Genomic DNA, 18,343 nt, shown 5'->3' with positions numbered 1-18,343 from the left:
CAATTTTTTGGTGTCTTGGGGCTTGTTTTTTGCTTGAAGATTAAAAAAGGGGGAAGTTTGTTTACATATGCTGTGATTGCCAGCATTACTGCTACACACTGTTTTTCACATCCAGATGTTTTGATGGTAACTTCTTTTGTACCCTTTCATCAGTCATGTAATTACATGGCATATCAAACCAAATTACAGTCTCATCAATGTTGCCTGTTTGGCTCATCAAAAATTCTTCCCTTTCTGAAGTGTGATAACGTACCGCTGAAATTCTTGAAGTTTCTTCTCAAAATCCTGTAGAAGCTTTTGGCATATTGTTGTACGGCATCACAGAGACAAGCCCGCTCATTTCATAAAGCTATCAACCTATCCCCGGCTAGCCTTAAACTCTTGCTTCATTATATTAAGAGCTGCAGCCACCTCTTTTGCTTTTTTTTATTATGGTGTCACTGGTGACAGGTTGCCCATTCTTCCTCCTTTCTCGGACGAATTCCAGAATATTTACTTCAACATCAGGATGTCTTCCTTCCCAAGGTCCAGTGAATTTCTTTCTAGGAGCAGTAGTTGCAAATAATCCCAATTTCTGTTTCTTCCATAAGTGAACATTACTCTCGGCTACATTGAACTCTCTTCCTGCCCTTCTGTTACCATGTTTTTCAGCATAAAGAATTGGCTAATGTTTGAAAGTAGCTCCATACGATATTCTTCTCTGCTTGCTAGTTCTGCGTGGTTTGCAGGAGAGCTTCTGTAAAGTTTTGAAGGTAGGAGACAAGGTACTGGCAGAAGTAAAGCTGTGAGGACGGGGCGTGAGTCGTGCTTGGGTAGCTCAGTTGGTAGAGCACTTGCCCGTGAAAGGCAAAGGTCCCAAGTTCGAGTCTCGATCCGGCACACAGTTTTTGATGTGTCGACAGAAGTGCCGACACAGTGTTATTTTGAGGGGGCCGATAGGCACGCTATCTAACGCAGACGGGCGTGAATTCTGGAACAGGATAACTATTGAATGGTAGCAAGAAAAGTACGTAGCTGCTTTATACTTAACTTTATTCGTTGATGAATACAGCGTTCTTCTGGAGACATTTATACTATAACTCTCAAACTATGTAAGGCTAATGGCGCCTTGCTAGGTCGTAGCCATGGACTTAGCAGAAGGCTATTCTAACTGTCTCTCAGCAAATGAGAGGAAGGCTTCGTCCGTATTCTCGCTAGCAATGTCGTCGTACAACTGGGGGCGAGTTGTCGTTCGTATATCAAGACCTGCCTTGTGGTGGCGCTAGGTCTGCGATCACACAGTGGCGACACGCGGGTCCGACATGTACTAAATGGACCGCGGCCGATTTAAGCTACCACCTAGCAAGTGTGGTGTCTGGCGGTGACACCACAGTTTTAATCTGCCAGGAAGTTTCATATCAGCGCACACTCCGCTGTAGAGTGAAAATTTCATTCTAGATGCATTAACATTGCTTCCACTTTTCTGTTACTGCTGTTGTCCTGCGAATCAGTCTCCATTAAGTCTTTCTGTTTATTTAACAACTTAACCCCTACAGTTTTGTCCTCAGTCACACTGTCTTGCTCGTTAAGTCCACTCATTGTGTATCACTTAATACAAAACAGCATTTGCTATGAAATTACCTTGTTTTTTAATCACTTGTCTGTTGCTTGCTGCTGCTGTTGCTGCAGTTGTCATCTCGATTTTTCGTCTGCTGTGAGTTGTAATTCTATTGGCTAGGCGTTGTGTTTATCTCGATCAACTGTGTCCACCTTCATGCTACTTGGCTGTTCCTGTACTCAATGGCTGCTTCCATAGAACCTGCACACTGATTGGCTGCTGTCCTACTGTGGCCTGACACCCATGTGCTGATTGGCTGTTGCACTGCTGCACTGTAAACCACTGTTGAGTTCACTGTTCAAAATTCGTGAGTCCTATTTTATTGTGGTTATGTACAATATTCCTCATGTCGAGGCACCATATGTGCCGGTTTGTCTCCTTTATTTCTTCATTTGTTGTCCTCAGTGTCGACGTATTGGCTGAAAAAATAGGGGGTGGAAGTGCAGTACTGTCTACTGTAAATGATGTAGCTGACAGATGCACATTTACATTTCATAGTACTTTAATTTCACTGTTCACAACTCCCCAATAATATACAGTTATATGGTCAGTGCATATACTGTTATTGTTTTAACACATGACCTGATTGTGTTACACTTATTTCACGGGTGCATTGTTGTTGATATAACCAAAACAGGTTCCTCGTCTGTAGTTCGGCCATGGACTGACTGTCTTGTGACCAATAAATTAACTGAATATGTCAAAAAATTTGTTCCTTTAACAGATTCTTCTACTACAAGTTAGGCCAAATTATTTGTTTAAATGATGAAATTAACAGATATCATTATGCAAACAATACTTTTGACAAAACTGTTAATTACTTTGGAATTAATTAAGGGCTGGCTTTGCTAACATGTTTTCGAATAGAGCCAAATAAATATTTAAAGAATGCTATTGTTTTGTCTCCCAAATGTTTATAATTAGTACAGAATTTATATTTGTTTATAAGTCAACAACAGAATTTAAGTTACAAAACAATAACTGATTTCACCCTATAACAAAAGATACTAGCTAGGAACAGTCAAAAAAATTAGAAAATCAATTACATACATAAAACTAAGCACAAGATTAGATCTGGTGTTATGTTCTTTAAAACTGAGGGCCAGCCTTTCTCTATTATTAAAATGCAGATTATACTTGCATATGTTAATGGTAATTAGTTAAGAACAAAATGAATTTTAAGGAGACAGATGGCAAACAAGAGGGGAAGTAAAATTATCCCAGCTTGCTTCGTCCCAATTAGAAGTATCAAATCAAACTGAACTTTTATTGTCACTCAAAAATACTTTCTCTTCACATTGGCAATACCAATGATACACGTTTTTTGCCACAGATGGAACAATCCTTGGACGCCGACAAAAAGTACGCTAGATCCCAGTCATTGCTCACCTTGTTCAACTGCAGCACGCAAAAATATCTTCAGTTGAATGGACACCATAATGTTTTAGATTGAGATTATGAACACAATCAGTGCATATATTAGCATCTAGTGGCATTTCTCTGAAACTCCAGGCCATATCATTCTATCAAGGCACACTTCCTTCCTAGCACACCCGCTATATCATAATTTAGAACATTTTATAATCAGATTATAGAGCAATACTGTACCAAAACACAGCAAAAGACTGTAAGATTTTGTGATTATGTTGTGACTTGTTCCTTTTTGGTAAAATATTTATATTGATAAACACAAATGATTCAAATCAGGTAGCTTATTTTTATTCACACTGTATTCTAGTATGTTATGTCATACCACTGATTGCAAATCTGACATGAAGACTTTCATGTGAGATTGTGTTACCATAGTGGCCAATATTTAAGTGTTGTTAGTTTTAATAGTGATTGATAGCAAATGGATCATGTCCACTCTTTACAAAGTAATGGTAATTTGGTGTTGCTTTTTATTTCATTTTCTGGCAGTAGAGTAATTATGCCATGTGGTGTACAAATTGCTCGGTCTTAACTCTTGAGAACTTTGTTGTAAATGCAAGTAATCTTAAGATAAGAAAAAAATTTTTTTTAAAAATTTTGTTTCATAATAAAACTGTGTCACTTTGAGGAAAATGCCACAATTGATTGGATGACTTATTGTCAAAATATCTTGTCCTTTTTATTTCTATAAAGGTTCATGGACTTATGAAGTTATCTCAAGTAAAACCAAGTGTAGAAATTCTGCAGAGCTTAGGCCTCTCTGAAAAACTTGCTGATGCAGATTACCCATTCACACTGGAGGGCCTTGTATCGTCATGCTCTCATGGGGAAGGCAGATCAGCTCCTGACAGACAGTTTTATTATGTGAACTCTAGGCCATGTGAGCCAGCACAGGTAAGATGTGTGGTTTCTTGCTTTTTAGTAGCATTAAATATCATCAATAGTATATATCTTAAGATATATACTATTGTATTCTAAGTACAGTTGTATCCTTCATGTATAGTAGCAACTGGCATCAGAAAGTCTGCCTTGTGTTTGAAATTGGAATACAGATCCCTCTTCCCCCCCTCTTCCCCCATCCCTCCCCCCTCCTCTTCCCCCATCCCTCCCCCCTCCTCTTCCCCCATCCCTCCCCCCTCCTCTTCCCCCATCCCTCCCCCCTCCTCTTCCTCCATCCCTCCCCCCTCCTCTTCTTCCTCCTCCTCCTCCTCCTCATTTGTCTTCATGTTTGTTTGTTTGTTTTTTTCATTCAGTCATGTTTAGTGCCTGTGAGAGATTGGAGATATTTCTTAGAAGCAAGTTTGCAGTGTGTTTCATGATTTTAGACATTGGATCCATACAGCCAACAGTATACCAAACTGTTTGTGATATATTGAAGGTGACTATGACCATACTGTCTTGCTGACAGTGCAGTCTTGAGAGATAGAGCAGTAGTGCCTTTGTATGTGAATGGAGGAAGGAATCAGACTTTGCCTTATTGAGGGAGCACATGAAGTCATCTTGGGAAAAAACGAAAACACTAATTTAAGTGGCTGGAAAGGGGTTTTCAACTATTTGATGTGCATACAAGGTGTGATTGGAAAGTTTTAAGAAAGAATCCGCTACTGCTTGCTGGTTTGGTGGACAGGTACACAGGGTGGGGAGCGAGTCATTGCCTTGTCCCTGAACGCCCTCTGACAGGAAACTGTTTCCTTTATTCAGTTCGTTCTGGCAGTTGGTTGAGTGTGGGTCTGGTAGGGGTTGTTGCTGGATTCTGTCTGTGTGAAAATGGATGTAAAAATGCAACAACGAGTTTGTGTGAAATTTTGTTTTAAAACTGGGAAATCAGCTTCTGAGACTTACGATCTATTAAAAACAGCTTTTGGAGTTAATTGTATGAGCCAGTCAAATGTTTTTGTCTGGTTCAACAGATTTGAAAATGGCCATTTGAAGATGAACTACAGTCCGATCATCCTTCCACCTCCAAAATGAATGAAAATGTTGTGAAAGTTTGTGACTTAGTGCACTCTGATCACAGACTTACAATTACAAAGATTGCTGATGAACTCAATTTAAGTTTCTATGCAGTGCACTCAATTTTAACTGAAGATCTGAATATGCATCTAGTGTCCGCAAAATTCATTCCAAAAGTGTTGTCAAATGACCAGAGACAATACTGACTTGAAGTGTGCCAATAACTGATTAATCATACTAAAAATGACCCACATTTGTGAAATAGGGTAATTACAGGTGACGAATCATGGGTATATGGACATGATCCTGAAACCAAAGTGCAGTCTTCGCAGTGGAAGATTCCAGTTTCACCACTACCGAAAAAAGCACGGCAAAGTTGGTCGAAGGTGAAGACAATATTGGTGATTTTTTTTTTTTTTCATTTCTACCGGTATTGTGCATCATGAATTTACCCCTGGAGGGCACACAATTAACCAGGAATACTACAAATGTGTCCTTGAGCGTTTGCACTGAAAGGTGCTGAAGAAAAGGCCTGCATTGTGGAAAGACAGGAGTTGGGTGCTATTCCATGACAATGCTCTGGCTCATTGTGCCTTTTCCATCGTTGAATTTTTGACCAAATTCAAAATTCCTGTGCTTCCACGACTTCCATATTTCCCTGATTTGGCCCCTGTGGACTTCTATCTGTTTCCTAAACTGAAATTTTCACTGAAAGGGAAGCGATTAGACTTGATTGAAGACATCCAGGCAAATACGGAGAGCATCCTTAACATACTTCAGGAAAAAAAAATTCCAGGAATGTTTCCAAAAGTGGAAACACTGTTGGAGTTGGTGTGTTCAGTCAGAAGGGGACTATTTTGAAGGAGATGCATCACAGTAGCATGTAAGTACCACCATTGTACAATTACAAGCTCATTCTTAAAACTTTCCAATCACATCTTGTAAGTTAGAAACACAGGATCTGATTATAATGAAAAAATGGTTGAAAAAAATGGTAAAGTGTTGCATGTTTGTGGAGATGGGATGGAGAGAGAGAGAATGGGGTAGGCACATTTACAGTTCAGTGGTAGGGGAAGGATAGATTCAATGTAGTATACATGAGATAAAATAGATGGTAGAATACATGGAAAATCACCATCATAAACGTTGGACAGGCATGACAAAGATGAAAAAGTGTCACATATGGCACTTCAAGACGAAGGTAAACATTTTCATTATTTCAGTGGTGTTAACACAACTGAAGTATTGACCATAATTATGGATATTGCTTAGGATATGTATATTATGTGGACATTCGTCAAGAACAGATGGACATCTCTCCACTTACCTCAGAGTCTTCTACTGTGCTTGGTGGGACCATCACAAGCCCATAGATGCACATGGAGAAACTGCACTGATGACAAACACCTATGTCATGTCTTCGATGGTGACAGTTGATGTAAACTATCAGCACACTGTTGAAAAGGAGTAATCAATTTCATGTGATTCAGCTACCATTGGCATTGGAAGTTAGTGCCCAGGCACTCATAGATGACACAGAAACTGCAACTGAGGGTAGTAAAGCAAAAATATAAATTCTGAACTCTGTTTTTGAATGCTCTGTTACTAAGGAAGATACAGAAGTACTGTCCCAGGTTACCTCACACAGCACTGCAAAGAGGAATAATAGAGGTATTACTGTCAGTGGCATTGTGAACCAGCTGAAACTGCTAAAATTGAACAAAGCTCGAGGGCACGATGGAATCCCTATCGGCTTCAGCACAGAACTTGTGGATGAGTTAGCCCCTCTTGTAATCATAAACTACCAGTGATCCCTGGAACAGAAACCTGCATCCAGTAGTTGGAAGGAAGCACAGGTCACATTCATCTGCAGGAAGAATGACAGAAGTTGCCCTCCAGACTATTGTCCAGTATTCTTGACATTTATTTTGTGGGAGTGTATGTTTGGGTGTCTGTGTCGTTGTTTGTGAATGTCTGTACTTGTGCTAGAGAAAGAGCAAGAGCTCAAAAGATTTTGATGCCTCTGTGCACCACGCATAGGTCCATTGTAGGTAAGTGATTGCCTTTCCTTTATTGTATGCTTTTTTCCGTCTAGGAATTTCCATTATTGTTCAATATAGCTTAGAACATTTACTGAGTGCAAATTTGATGAGGTATCTTAAACAGAACGGCCTCCATACGAATTCTCTTGGAAGAGAGAAAAAAAAAAAAAAAAATCAGTCCTTTGAAACACAGTTTGTGCTATCTCATATGCATCCTGAATCCAATGGATCAAAGCAGTCAGGTACCTGCAGTAATTCTAGACTTTCAAAAAGTATTTAATTCAGTGCCACCCATATGGTTATTATCAAAATTACAATCATATGCAGTATCAAGTGAAATTTATGACTGAAATCAAACAGTGGAAAATCCAGGATGGAATGTAACAATATTATGAAAAGGAAGTTGATACCATATGACGATGCTGAGTCGCAGATAGGAACAACGAAAAGACTGTCACAATATAAGCTTTCAGCCATCAAGGCCTTTTGTGTGTGTCCAAGTGTGTCATCTATTTTTGACAAACACACACACACACACACACACACACACACACACACACACACACACACACGACTGCGGCCTCTGGGAGGAGTGTGTGTGTGTGTGTGTGTGTGTGTGTGTGTGTGTGTGTGTGTGGGTGTGGGTGTGGGTGTGGGTGTGTGTGTGTGTGGGTGGGCGCGCGCGCTTCTGTCATCTATTTTCAACAGAGGCCTTGTTGGCTGAAAGCTTGTATTGTGACAGTTTTTTGTTGTGCCTATCTGTGATACAGCATCTCCGCTATGTGGTGAGTAGCAACTTTCCTTGTCATAATATTGTTGAAAGTTATTACTAGATTGAGGATTTCTTGGCAGGAAGAGACAGCACATTTGTAGGGGTATGAAATGGAATGAGCATATAAAATGGAGATGACAAGGCTTTCCCTTCCTAAAACCTGTATCTTTGAAAAATATTGTACACTTAAAGCTACATATTGATAATTTAAAAAAAAATATTTCAGACCATCACCATCACACAAACAAAAGTGTCTGTTTTTATGTGAAGAGTAACTAAAACCTTTATCAGACACTTTTAAACCATTGGAATATAATAAAATTCTATCACAGACAAATGTCATAAACAAATAACTAGTGTCACAGTGCCAGTCTGGAATGGAAAATGTGATGTGACAGAATTCTTGCAGTATCAACGAGTTTGACTGCTTTGTCACACCATCAAGGTCTTTGAGCAGGTTATAGGCACCAGGCTCCACACAAGTTAGCTTGGGTTTATCAAAGGAACTGGAGCCACAGATGCCATTCAAGCCTCTCGGTTACTTATTGAGAAACACCTCTGAAGAACAAGGATATTCATATGTCATTCATAGATCTGGAAAGGCCTTCGACTGTGTCCCACATGCATTATGATCTCACAATGTCGCTGAAGCCTACATCCAATGGGTACAACTGCTGTATCAAAATGTCTCCAGCAATATCCGATGTGCAGTGGGAACATCATCTCCTTTTAATATTAGTGTCATAGTACATCAAGATTCAGCACTGTCATCTCAGCTGTTTATCCTCTGTGTGGACACTGTGGTATACGACCTGTAGTCAACCTACCCTTGGTCACTCTTATATGATGATGTTTTACTGGCAAACAAACGCCGTGAAGACCTCCATGAACAGACGTAGTAATGGAATTGACTTTGTAAATTTGCCCTCCGACTGAATATCAAGTACACAGACTACAAAGAGTGTGGTACTGAAATCAATGGGACCATCAGAATTGGTGTAGAAGATCTGAAGAAAGTGGAGCAATTCAACTATCTTGTCTCACTTATAATCAGTGATGGTGAAAGTCTACTGGATATCTGTTAATACAGCCTCGATGAAATGGCAGCAGGTGACGGGTGTCCTTTGTGATCGCTGTATACCTTTAAGCATTAAGTCAAAGGTTTATAGGTCTGTAATATTCCCAGTCGCACTGTATGGCTTGGACTGTTAGTCAACGACAACGAAGCATGAGCAGGCTCTTCACGTGATGGAAATTCATACATTCCAATGGTCCCTTGGGCTTAGCTGATATGACCATGCAATAAACGTCAACATTCGATGGCGACTTGGAGTTGCACCAGTCTCAGACTAACTAGGAGAAAGCAGGTTATGATGATACAGACATGTCATGCGCAGATTCGATGGCAAGAACAGCTATGAACCTGGATATAAATGGCTGACGACCTCATGGCAGGCCCAAGACATGATGAATGGATCGTATCAAGAAGGATATGGAATTCATCAGTGCCACCCATGGAGAAGCCTTGACAGATCCAAATGGAGGCACATGTGTCAACAAGCAGACAGTGCTAGTGCGGGATAAGCTAAGGAGGAGGAGAAGGAGAAATAACTTCTTTTTCCCTTTACATTTGAGAAATTTCTACTTTATCGTTCCTCCATCATTTCAGAGTGTAGAGAACTGTGCTGTTAGTTCCACAAGTTTTGACAATAAATACCTTTAAACGTATGATTTAGTGTCAACACTAACTGGGCACGCTGGAGTTCTGAACTGGGCAGATATGTGATGTTAGTGACTCACTGTACATAGTGACCTAGTGCTATCAGCTGAAGAATCTTTCTGCATTAAAAATGGGTAAAGCATCCCTGTGAGTTTTAATGCTCTACTTTTCCATTAGGATAATATTGGTAGTATTAATTCAAAACACTTCCTGTTGATATGATTCATTTATACGAATGTGTAGTTGTCTGTAAACAAAGTGAAACAGGACAGAACTAGAAACCTGATGTTTTATATGAGAAAATATTAATTTTATTTGGCTATATATATATCATTTGCTATATCAACAACTTGGTTCTCAGGTGTGCATATTTTTATTACGTCAAGGGTAAAAAATATAAAAAAGTGATCAACCCGTAGGATACTTTGAAATCTACAGTGTTTTACTCCTATGATCCTGCTATCTTCTTTAGACTTGTTAACCCAGCATACTCAGCCAGCTGTGAGGGCATGGACAAATACAGAGTCTGACAGAAATATTTCCTCCACCCTGATGAGGAATAAAATTAAAAAAAAAATACTGCACACTTGACTTCTTTAACAACAGTAAAGTAATTTGAGAAAAATGTCATTCACTGTTGTGCAAGTAATACATTTAAAGACATGTTTGTATAAATATCTTTAAATGTGTGATTGTGTGTTGCCAACACTAATTGGGTATGCTGGAGTTCTGAATTGGCCAATATGTGTGGTGGAAGAGATGTGATGACTTGAGGTGATTCTGTATTGATTAATGGAGTGTAGATGTTTCTGGATGGGGAGTGTAACCACCGTGATATGGACTATGCCATTTACATCACACGGAGCAGGGAAGTGTATCATAGGTGCTGATCACTGTTACACAGAATAACAAGTGAACCAGCCAGCTGGCAGGTTGTTATTTTTAGAATGGTGCTCTTGTTTATAATATATTGACTTTTCATCTCGCTTAAAGTATATCACAGAAGCCCACAATATAGTCACATGACAAATGTTACTGAAAAAATTCGTGGCTGTGGAGCACAATTTATGTGGGATGCTTACAGAATAGATAGCATAAAATTTGATTATTGATTGTGGGACGTTTGCAGCAGGGTGTTTGACAAACAGAAAGTATGAAATTATTTTCTATACCAAGAATTCTAGTTAAGTAAGGGAAACAGAGATTCATTAATTAATTCATACATCATTTTTGATAAATTGTATTGCTAAGGGGAGCTTTCAGGAAGAAGGATGAGACAAGTTATACATTAACAGGCTAGAGCTGCCACTGCTATTTCTGTAAAGTACACTAATAAATAATTAGTTCTTGCATTTTGTACTTCTAAGCAGTTGCTTTTGTCAACTTCTGCCTACACTTACTGTCAATGGATAATACAACTTCGAGAAATTCCACCTTATGGTAGTATTATCCCTAAAAGAATTAACTAAGCTCAAGCCTGTAACAAAGTAACTGTTTATCAAAAGGAAGGTACAACATTTAGTCAAAGAATAAGCACAACATCATTGCAAAACACAGCGCCTCTGGCAGCTGGTGCTGTGAAAACATTTGACAGCACAATGTAGATACTCACTCGCAACACCACACAACACTGCACTATACTGAGAAGCAGTGGTCCTGGCTGCTACAGTGATGTTTTACCACAGATTTATTTGGAATGTCTTTTGTACTTGAATCAGATAGTTTATATGATGTATGTTATGAAACATAAATCACCATTCAAAAATTCGCTGTTCTGCAGCTAGGCATTTATATCACTTTGCTGTATTCAGAAAATGCTATCAGCTGTCTAGGTATGGAAAAGTCAAAAAGCTATTTAATTTAATCAAATACTAACAAAGAGATAGAAGGGCTGGCCAGTACTTACCTCAGTTCAGTACAGCCAATAGATACACAAAACGGAAGAGAAAATTTACGTATCCTAGTTTTCAGAACTTCGTTCCTTCGTCAGGGAGGAGATAGGGGAAAATGGGGAAGAAGGGGAAGTGGATTCAGTTATTCACAACCCAGGTTATGAAGCAACAGGGGAAAGGTAAACAGGGAAGGTAGCAAAGATGGAGGCATGGGTGTCAGAGGGAAGCCAAAGATATTCTACTGTAAGTACTGTGCCAGCTTCAGACCAAAGAGGATGCGTACAGAAGTAAAGAAGTATATAGTATAAAGATGAACACAACTTTGTAGGATGAAAAGATGCGTGAATGGCTAAAGAGGAAAGGGAAAGAGGAGAAGACTGAAGAGTAAATGGGAGTGAGGTTGGTTAACGTAGGTTCAGTCCAGGGGGATGGCGGGATGAAAGGATGTGTTGGAGTGTAAGTTTCCATCTCCGCAGTTTCGAGGGACTGGTGTTGGGTGGGAGAAGCCAAATGGCACGTACAGTGTAGCAGGTTCCTAGGTCCCTAGAATTATGCTGGAGGGCATGCTGTGCTACTGGGTATTGGACATCTCCCCTAGGCGGACAGCTCGTCTGTGCGCGTTCATGCACTCAGCCAGTTTAGTTGTCGTCATCCCAATGTAAAAAGGCTGTGCAGTGCAGGCATGTCAGCTGATAAATGACTGTTTCACATGTGACCCTGCCTTGAATTGTGTATGTTTTACCAGTAGCGGGGCTGGAGTAGGTGGTTGTGGGAGGATGCATGGTGCAGGTTTTGCAGCAGGGTCGGTTACAGGGGTAGGACCCGCTGGGTAGAGAAGGTGGTCTGGAAATATTGTAGGGTTTGACAAGGATGTTACGGAGGTTAGGGGGGGGCAACGAAAGGCAACTTTGGGAGGTGTGGGGAGGATATTGTCAAGGGATGATCTCATTTCAGGGCTTGACTTGAGAAAGTCATATCCCTGGCGGAGTAATTTGTTGATGTATTCGAGGCCAGGATAATACTGGGTGACAAAGGGGATGCTTCTGTGTGGTCTGGGGATAGGAACATTGTTGTTGGATGGGGAGGAATGTATTTCTCGGGAGATCTGTTTGTGGACAAGGTCTGCAGGATAGTTGTGGGAGAGGTAAGCACTGGTCAGGTTATTGGTGTAACTGTTGAGAGATTCGTCACTGGAGCAGATACGTTTGCCATGAATACCTAGGCTGTAGGGACAGCACTGTTCATGATCCAAATAATTGATTATCTGTTGTGTTGACCTTTCTTTTTATTTTTTATTTTTTTCTGCAGCCATCCCCACAGACAAAAATCTAAGGTGTAATGTCCGGAGACCTTGGTGGCCAGAAACATGACCACTTCTGCTTCTGGGGAATGTTAGAGCTAGATGATGTGTCACCTGATGACTAGAATGTGTAGGAGCCCTGAAATGCTGGAAGAACATATCCATCCTTATAGCTAAAGGAACCTCTCCAACAATTCTGGAACCTCATTTTCAATAAAATCTAGATAACAGAACCGTGTAAGACAGTGGGGTAACACAACAGGCCCAGTCACCTGATTGTCTATCATAACACACCACACATTTACAGAGAAGCTTTCTTGAAATTTGTCTCCACATTGGGATTATGGTTTTTGTTGGGCCTTTGATGTGATTTATAAATGTGATTGATACTATTGCTAGTGAAAGTAACTTCATCAGTCAACAGTATTAATGGAATTACTTGCCAATGTGTAATTTGCCAGTGAAAAAATTTCAGTAGTCTACCTTCTCAAAGATGCTGAATCCACTGTAAATTATGTGGATTGAGGTTCTGCATACTTAATGCACACCATATTCTTCTGTGTGGAGCACTGGTACATGTAGAAATTCAATATGTGCCTGTTGAAGGCCTATATTGTATCAACAGAATAATGTTTTCGACTTTTTCCATGCTTTGTGTGTTTGCATGATCAGACGAGGGATAACTGCTGGGCACTGCACCAATCTCACACACAAGTAAATACTCTTAAATCTGATGCTCTGGGTTAGGAAATCATCTACTGTATTCTCTTCAGTCAGCAGCAGCATTTCCATTACAAAACTCCTACACATATGCCACATGAGCATACTCAGCATTTGTAAATAATTGTGGCATGATTAAGCAAATTGGTAGAATCGATTAACAGATCACAACCACATTTAAAAAATTCAGCTACGCAAACTCACACACAATTTCAACTTCAAACAAAAATGACAGTTGATAAAGAAACCCACAGCAACTGAAGTCCAGCATATGAAATGAAAACTTATCTCTGTAACCAGCTGTATCTCTGTAACTGATAAAAAATAGATATGTGTTATAAGAAATGTTTTATTCAAATTAGTCTATACTACTCTCTTGTAAAGTATGTACTATTTCTCCTGAAACAATTGTAAAAGCAAAAATCATAGCTAAGTTGCGAGTGCATAACTCACTTACATTCTTGATTGTTATCCTTCTTTATATGATCTATGGAACATGATTAATGAATGGATACAATACTGTCTCATTTATCTGACAATGAGCAGAACTTGTTAACTATCTCTTAGTGTATGTCCCATAAAGGATTCTCCACAGAGAAAGCAGTAGAAGACATCAGAAAAGAAATCATGACTTGAGTTGAACAAAAACAACTATCCCATTAGCGTATTCTGTTACCTTACCAAGGTCTTTGATTTTATGAGCCACAGAATTCTCCTTGGGAAACTAAAGGGCTGTGCCATAAATGGCATGTTTGTGCGTTGATGGACTCTATGATGACAAAATGTCTTACAGGGATGACCTCGGATTGAAGGAACATAATGAGGGGTCCCGGGATTGGAATGACGCCTTACCCTCTCCCTTAAAACCCACATCCTTTCGTCTTTCCCTCTCCTTCCCTCTTTCCTGATGAGGCAACAGTTTGTTGCGAAAGCTTGAATTTTGTGTGTATGTTTGTGTGTCTTTCGACCTGCCAGCGCTTTCGTTTGGTAAGTCACATCATCTTTGTTTTTTGATGAATAAAGTATTTATTTGGACAAAGTAAGTAGGGGAAATACTTGTCAAGTAGATAACTAATCATCATACAGAGTTCTCTTTAACAATGAGAATAATCAATTTCTGAATATATAATTTAATTGAATAGATAAATAATCTACTCGCTAAGTGAGGGTAGGAAAACACATGTATAAAGGTATTTAAATTTGCAAGCTTCTTGAGCCATTGGCCCCTCCTTATGACTGAAGTGTTGAAGGAGAAGGAAGAGGAGTTAAGGAAAAGGGCTGGAGTGGTTTAAGAAATGAGGAGAGTTGGGAAAGTCGCCCAGAACCCCAGGGCAGGGAGACTTACTGGACACAATGGGAATGACAGACCGATTATTGGGAACTGCTTGGAATGGGATTTTCTCAGAACTCCGCAAGAGGGAACTGGCGTTACAACATGCCCTTGTTTCTCGCAACCCATTTCACCCTACATTAATTTCTTTGGTCTCAGCATTTCTTCACAGTAACTATTCCTTTCTTCATTCACTTTTGGTTTTCTATATCTTTCATTTTCTGACCTGCATATTGCCCCTGCCCCCACCCTCTAATCTCTACTATGTACAATGCACTTGTCTTTCTGCTCTTATTGACTCATGCACAAAGTTTGGGCAGTAATCCCTGTCTTGCATATTACCCTATCTTCTACCTTTAAGCTCTCAGGTTTTCAAATCTCATCCAGTGCAGCCCCCAGCTGTCAGTCTTTCCTCCTTGCCCCATCCAGTAAGTTTCCCCATAACCGGGATTCTGGACAGATTTCCCAAATTCTCCTTATTTCCTAAACTTCACTAGCCCTTTTCCTTTTCCTCTTTTCCTTCTCCTTCAACCCTTATTTATCCAGTTACATTATCGAGTTCTCTGTAAGGATCTCAGAATTCTCACAGTCGTTTCTCAACACATTTACACCTTAGTAATCTTTGCTGCTGATAACATAAATCTATTTTAATTGAACTCTGACTTTCAAAATCACGTTATAAAATGAAAACACTTTTATTGAGCAGGTTTTGCCTCCTTGTCTAGGATTTGGAGTGGAGTTATGTAAGATAGAGTTGTCATAAAACTGAAGGTTGATTTGAACACTACATTGTTTTCTAGGCATGGTACTATTGAAGGGTTTTGTAACTGCAACCAGGACAGTCGCAGGGTAGCAATGATGGAAAGTGCGGCGGGACCTGCAGAGTGGCCCGCGAACAACAACACAATGGAAGAGGATGGACACAACCAACGAAGGACTGAACGAATACAACAAGACCAAACAACAGAGTCACAAGGAAACAAACATGTCCACTCGTACACGAACCAGGAAGTAAGCAGTCTAGCACAAAGCGAGGTGTAAACTGACGTAAGCGAGATTAGACCGACTGGCTGAGCGAGAGGCCGGCACTTAAGTACACTATCAGGGGCGCCACTATTGGCCACTGGGACCACGTGTTCAACTGTGGCACCCTCACACTAAAAGCGGGCCAGGAGGCGCGCGCCATCACAGCTTATGGTGCGATGGTGCAAAGACCTCTATGGGTCTTCGACGTCCATGACGCCTGGCGCGGATTCAAATTCCGCGGCGCACGGTACCAGAGAGGGGGCAACTGTATCCTAGCTTTCCTCTGACCTTTGAATAGACTTACCCAGACAGTTATAGGGGGACTTACAATTTAACATGGGCTTTGAACTGCATTGCAACTCAGAAATATGAAGTCAACATAACCTTTCAGTAATTTGGTTGAAATAACATTCTAGGCAGAAAAGTTACTGCCTTTCAGTGGCCTAATTATTTTTGTGATCTCTGCAAGAGAGTTATTAAAACTAATGACTGCCTGATTATCTAATGAATTTCAATATAAACCTAAGAGATGTGGTTGTAGATGAGAAACTTATTTCTATTCTATGCATACTCTTGTAAGATTACTCACTGAATTAGTCAACAATAATTTGGGTCTACCTCAGTCTCATTGCAGCTACTATCTGAGAGTTGCAGGTCATTCTGTTACTGGCACAAGATATTTTGATTCTAGATGTTTGCCACCCTTTGTCTCAGATTATACTGCTTTTATCCCTGACTCTTTGCGAAGAAAAACTGTAACCACAGTGTTGTACAGTATTATGAGCTCATATCTATTTTATGAAAGACAGTTAGTAATCTCTGTTGTGCTGCCCATCTGTTCTTGATTAGAATGCTGCTGTGAGGAGCAAATCAGACCTGGGAATTAATAAATCTAAAGGTCTCATTTAGTACTGTCAGAGATAAATTCAGTCTTGAAATCACAACGTAAAATGACTTCCCGGGAATTTCTGCTAAATTACTTTTAATTGCGTGCTGAACTTTAAAACTCTTTCTGTTGGTGGATTGTATATAGCCAGAGCTGCTATCTCGTATGTTCTAGACCTACTGAAACACAGTACTTGAAAAACTGTTTAATGCGGTGTATGTGTTGGCCTACACACTTTATTCCACTTTCCATGTATATAGCCACTCACAAACATCCCCTGGGAGGGATGACAAGAACACGTTGCCCTCACCATGCTGAAAAATCTTAACAACCTTAGGTAGTCCATGTGATACTAAAATATTCCTGGTAATTTGTTGTATCAGTGAGGACTTGAAACACATTGTTGACATTTGAAATTTGGGGGCTGGTTGACTATGAGCCAAACAACAGTGAAAATTAAAATGAAGCTTCATCTGCTAAGAGATTGTGTTTCTGTGGATTGTGATTTATTCGTCTCATAACATACATAATCAAAGTCATTTGATTCAGGTACAGAAAACACATCAAAAAAATTGTAGTAAAACTTCACCAGAAGTGCAGAATTGCTGATGTCAATAACAGTATCATAACAATAAACAATTTTGTTGTATATGCAGTGTGTCCTAGGAGGAATGGTCAATATTCAGAAATATGACAACAAGAATCATTTGAAGCAAAAAGGTGTGATAAACACGGGCTCTAAGATGCATACCTTAAGACCTATGAGCACTTCTTAATCTTTGGTACTGTCGAACAAATCTCTTCTTCTGCAAGCTTTTTATTTTCCATATTCTGGAAGATGGTAGTATGGACCAAAAGAAGAAAAATATGTCCGCTAAATGTGGGCTCCAGAGTACATGCCTTAAAAGTTATGAGCACTTTTTCATCTTCACTACTGTGAAACAAATCTCCTTTACTCAACAAGTACTCATAGCTCTCAAGGTATGCATTATAGATCCCATGTTCGCTAGACTTTTTTGCTTTGAATCATGGTTCCTGTCACATTCCTGTATGTTGATCAAACATCATGGGACACCTTGTATTAAAAAGCTAGATGTTGCTGATTATTATTTCATCCTCCATGAATTATTCTACAGCGGAGTAGCATTTCTCACACATAATTTGCTGTGGCCTTATTTTTAGGGTATCTGGCTTTATATTAAGCATATTTTCATGTATTACTTTGTAATGTGTTTTCATCCCCATATGCTGTATAATCTGTTCATATAATTTTAAGTGATGTGTGAAAAACATAAAATTCTCTTTTTTTCTCATGTTTTTTTGAGGATTTTTGCAGTGTTCGGTTTCAACCTGTTTAACTGGAATCAGTTTTCTAGGGCATCGAGTGTGCTCACAATAGATATCAAAATTTAATTATTTATATTTTTGAGTAAGTCATTTACTTGGAATAGAAACATGATTGCCCCTAAAATGAAGCACTGAGGTAAACCTTGAGATGATGTACTCCATTTAGAAAGATAATTCACTGAGTTTGAAGTTACAGCTACACTTTGTTTTTTGTTCTGCACATGTAGTATAAGTCATTGCAAAGCATTGCCCTTAATTCCATATATATCTGATTTGTAGATAAACAAGCCATGTTTACTGCATCAAAGTATTTTGTAAGATCTCAGA

General features: G+C 39.6%; 1 protein-coding gene across 3 annotated transcripts in view; it reads left to right on the top strand.

The window, feature by feature from the left end:
- The window catches only part of LOC124605473 (mismatch repair endonuclease PMS2), a 153,941-nt gene that overhangs the window by 49,190 nt on the left and 86,408 nt on the right, over nt 1-18,343 (top strand). For 2 of the 3 annotated variants that reach the window (XR_006978649.1, XM_047137180.1), the window contains exon 6: nt 3,722-3,922. The exons of the other annotated variant lie outside the window; for it this stretch is intronic. Coding sequence is in view for 1 of the 2 variants with exons in the window: in XM_047137180.1 (XP_046993136.1) it covers nt 3,722-3,922 (201 nt within the window). In the remaining variant the exon portion in view is untranslated. The remainder of the gene's footprint in view (nt 1-3,721; nt 3,923-18,343) is intronic. 3 annotated transcript variants of the gene reach the window in all.

This window comes from Schistocerca americana, chromosome 3 (assembly GCF_021461395.2).
Source record: "Schistocerca americana isolate TAMUIC-IGC-003095 chromosome 3, iqSchAmer2.1, whole genome shotgun sequence".
NCBI classification, from domain to species: domain Eukaryota; kingdom Metazoa; phylum Arthropoda; class Insecta; order Orthoptera; family Acrididae; genus Schistocerca; species Schistocerca americana.
Note: the sequence above shows the minus strand (reverse complement) of the source record. Positions and strands in the feature narration are given on the sequence as shown.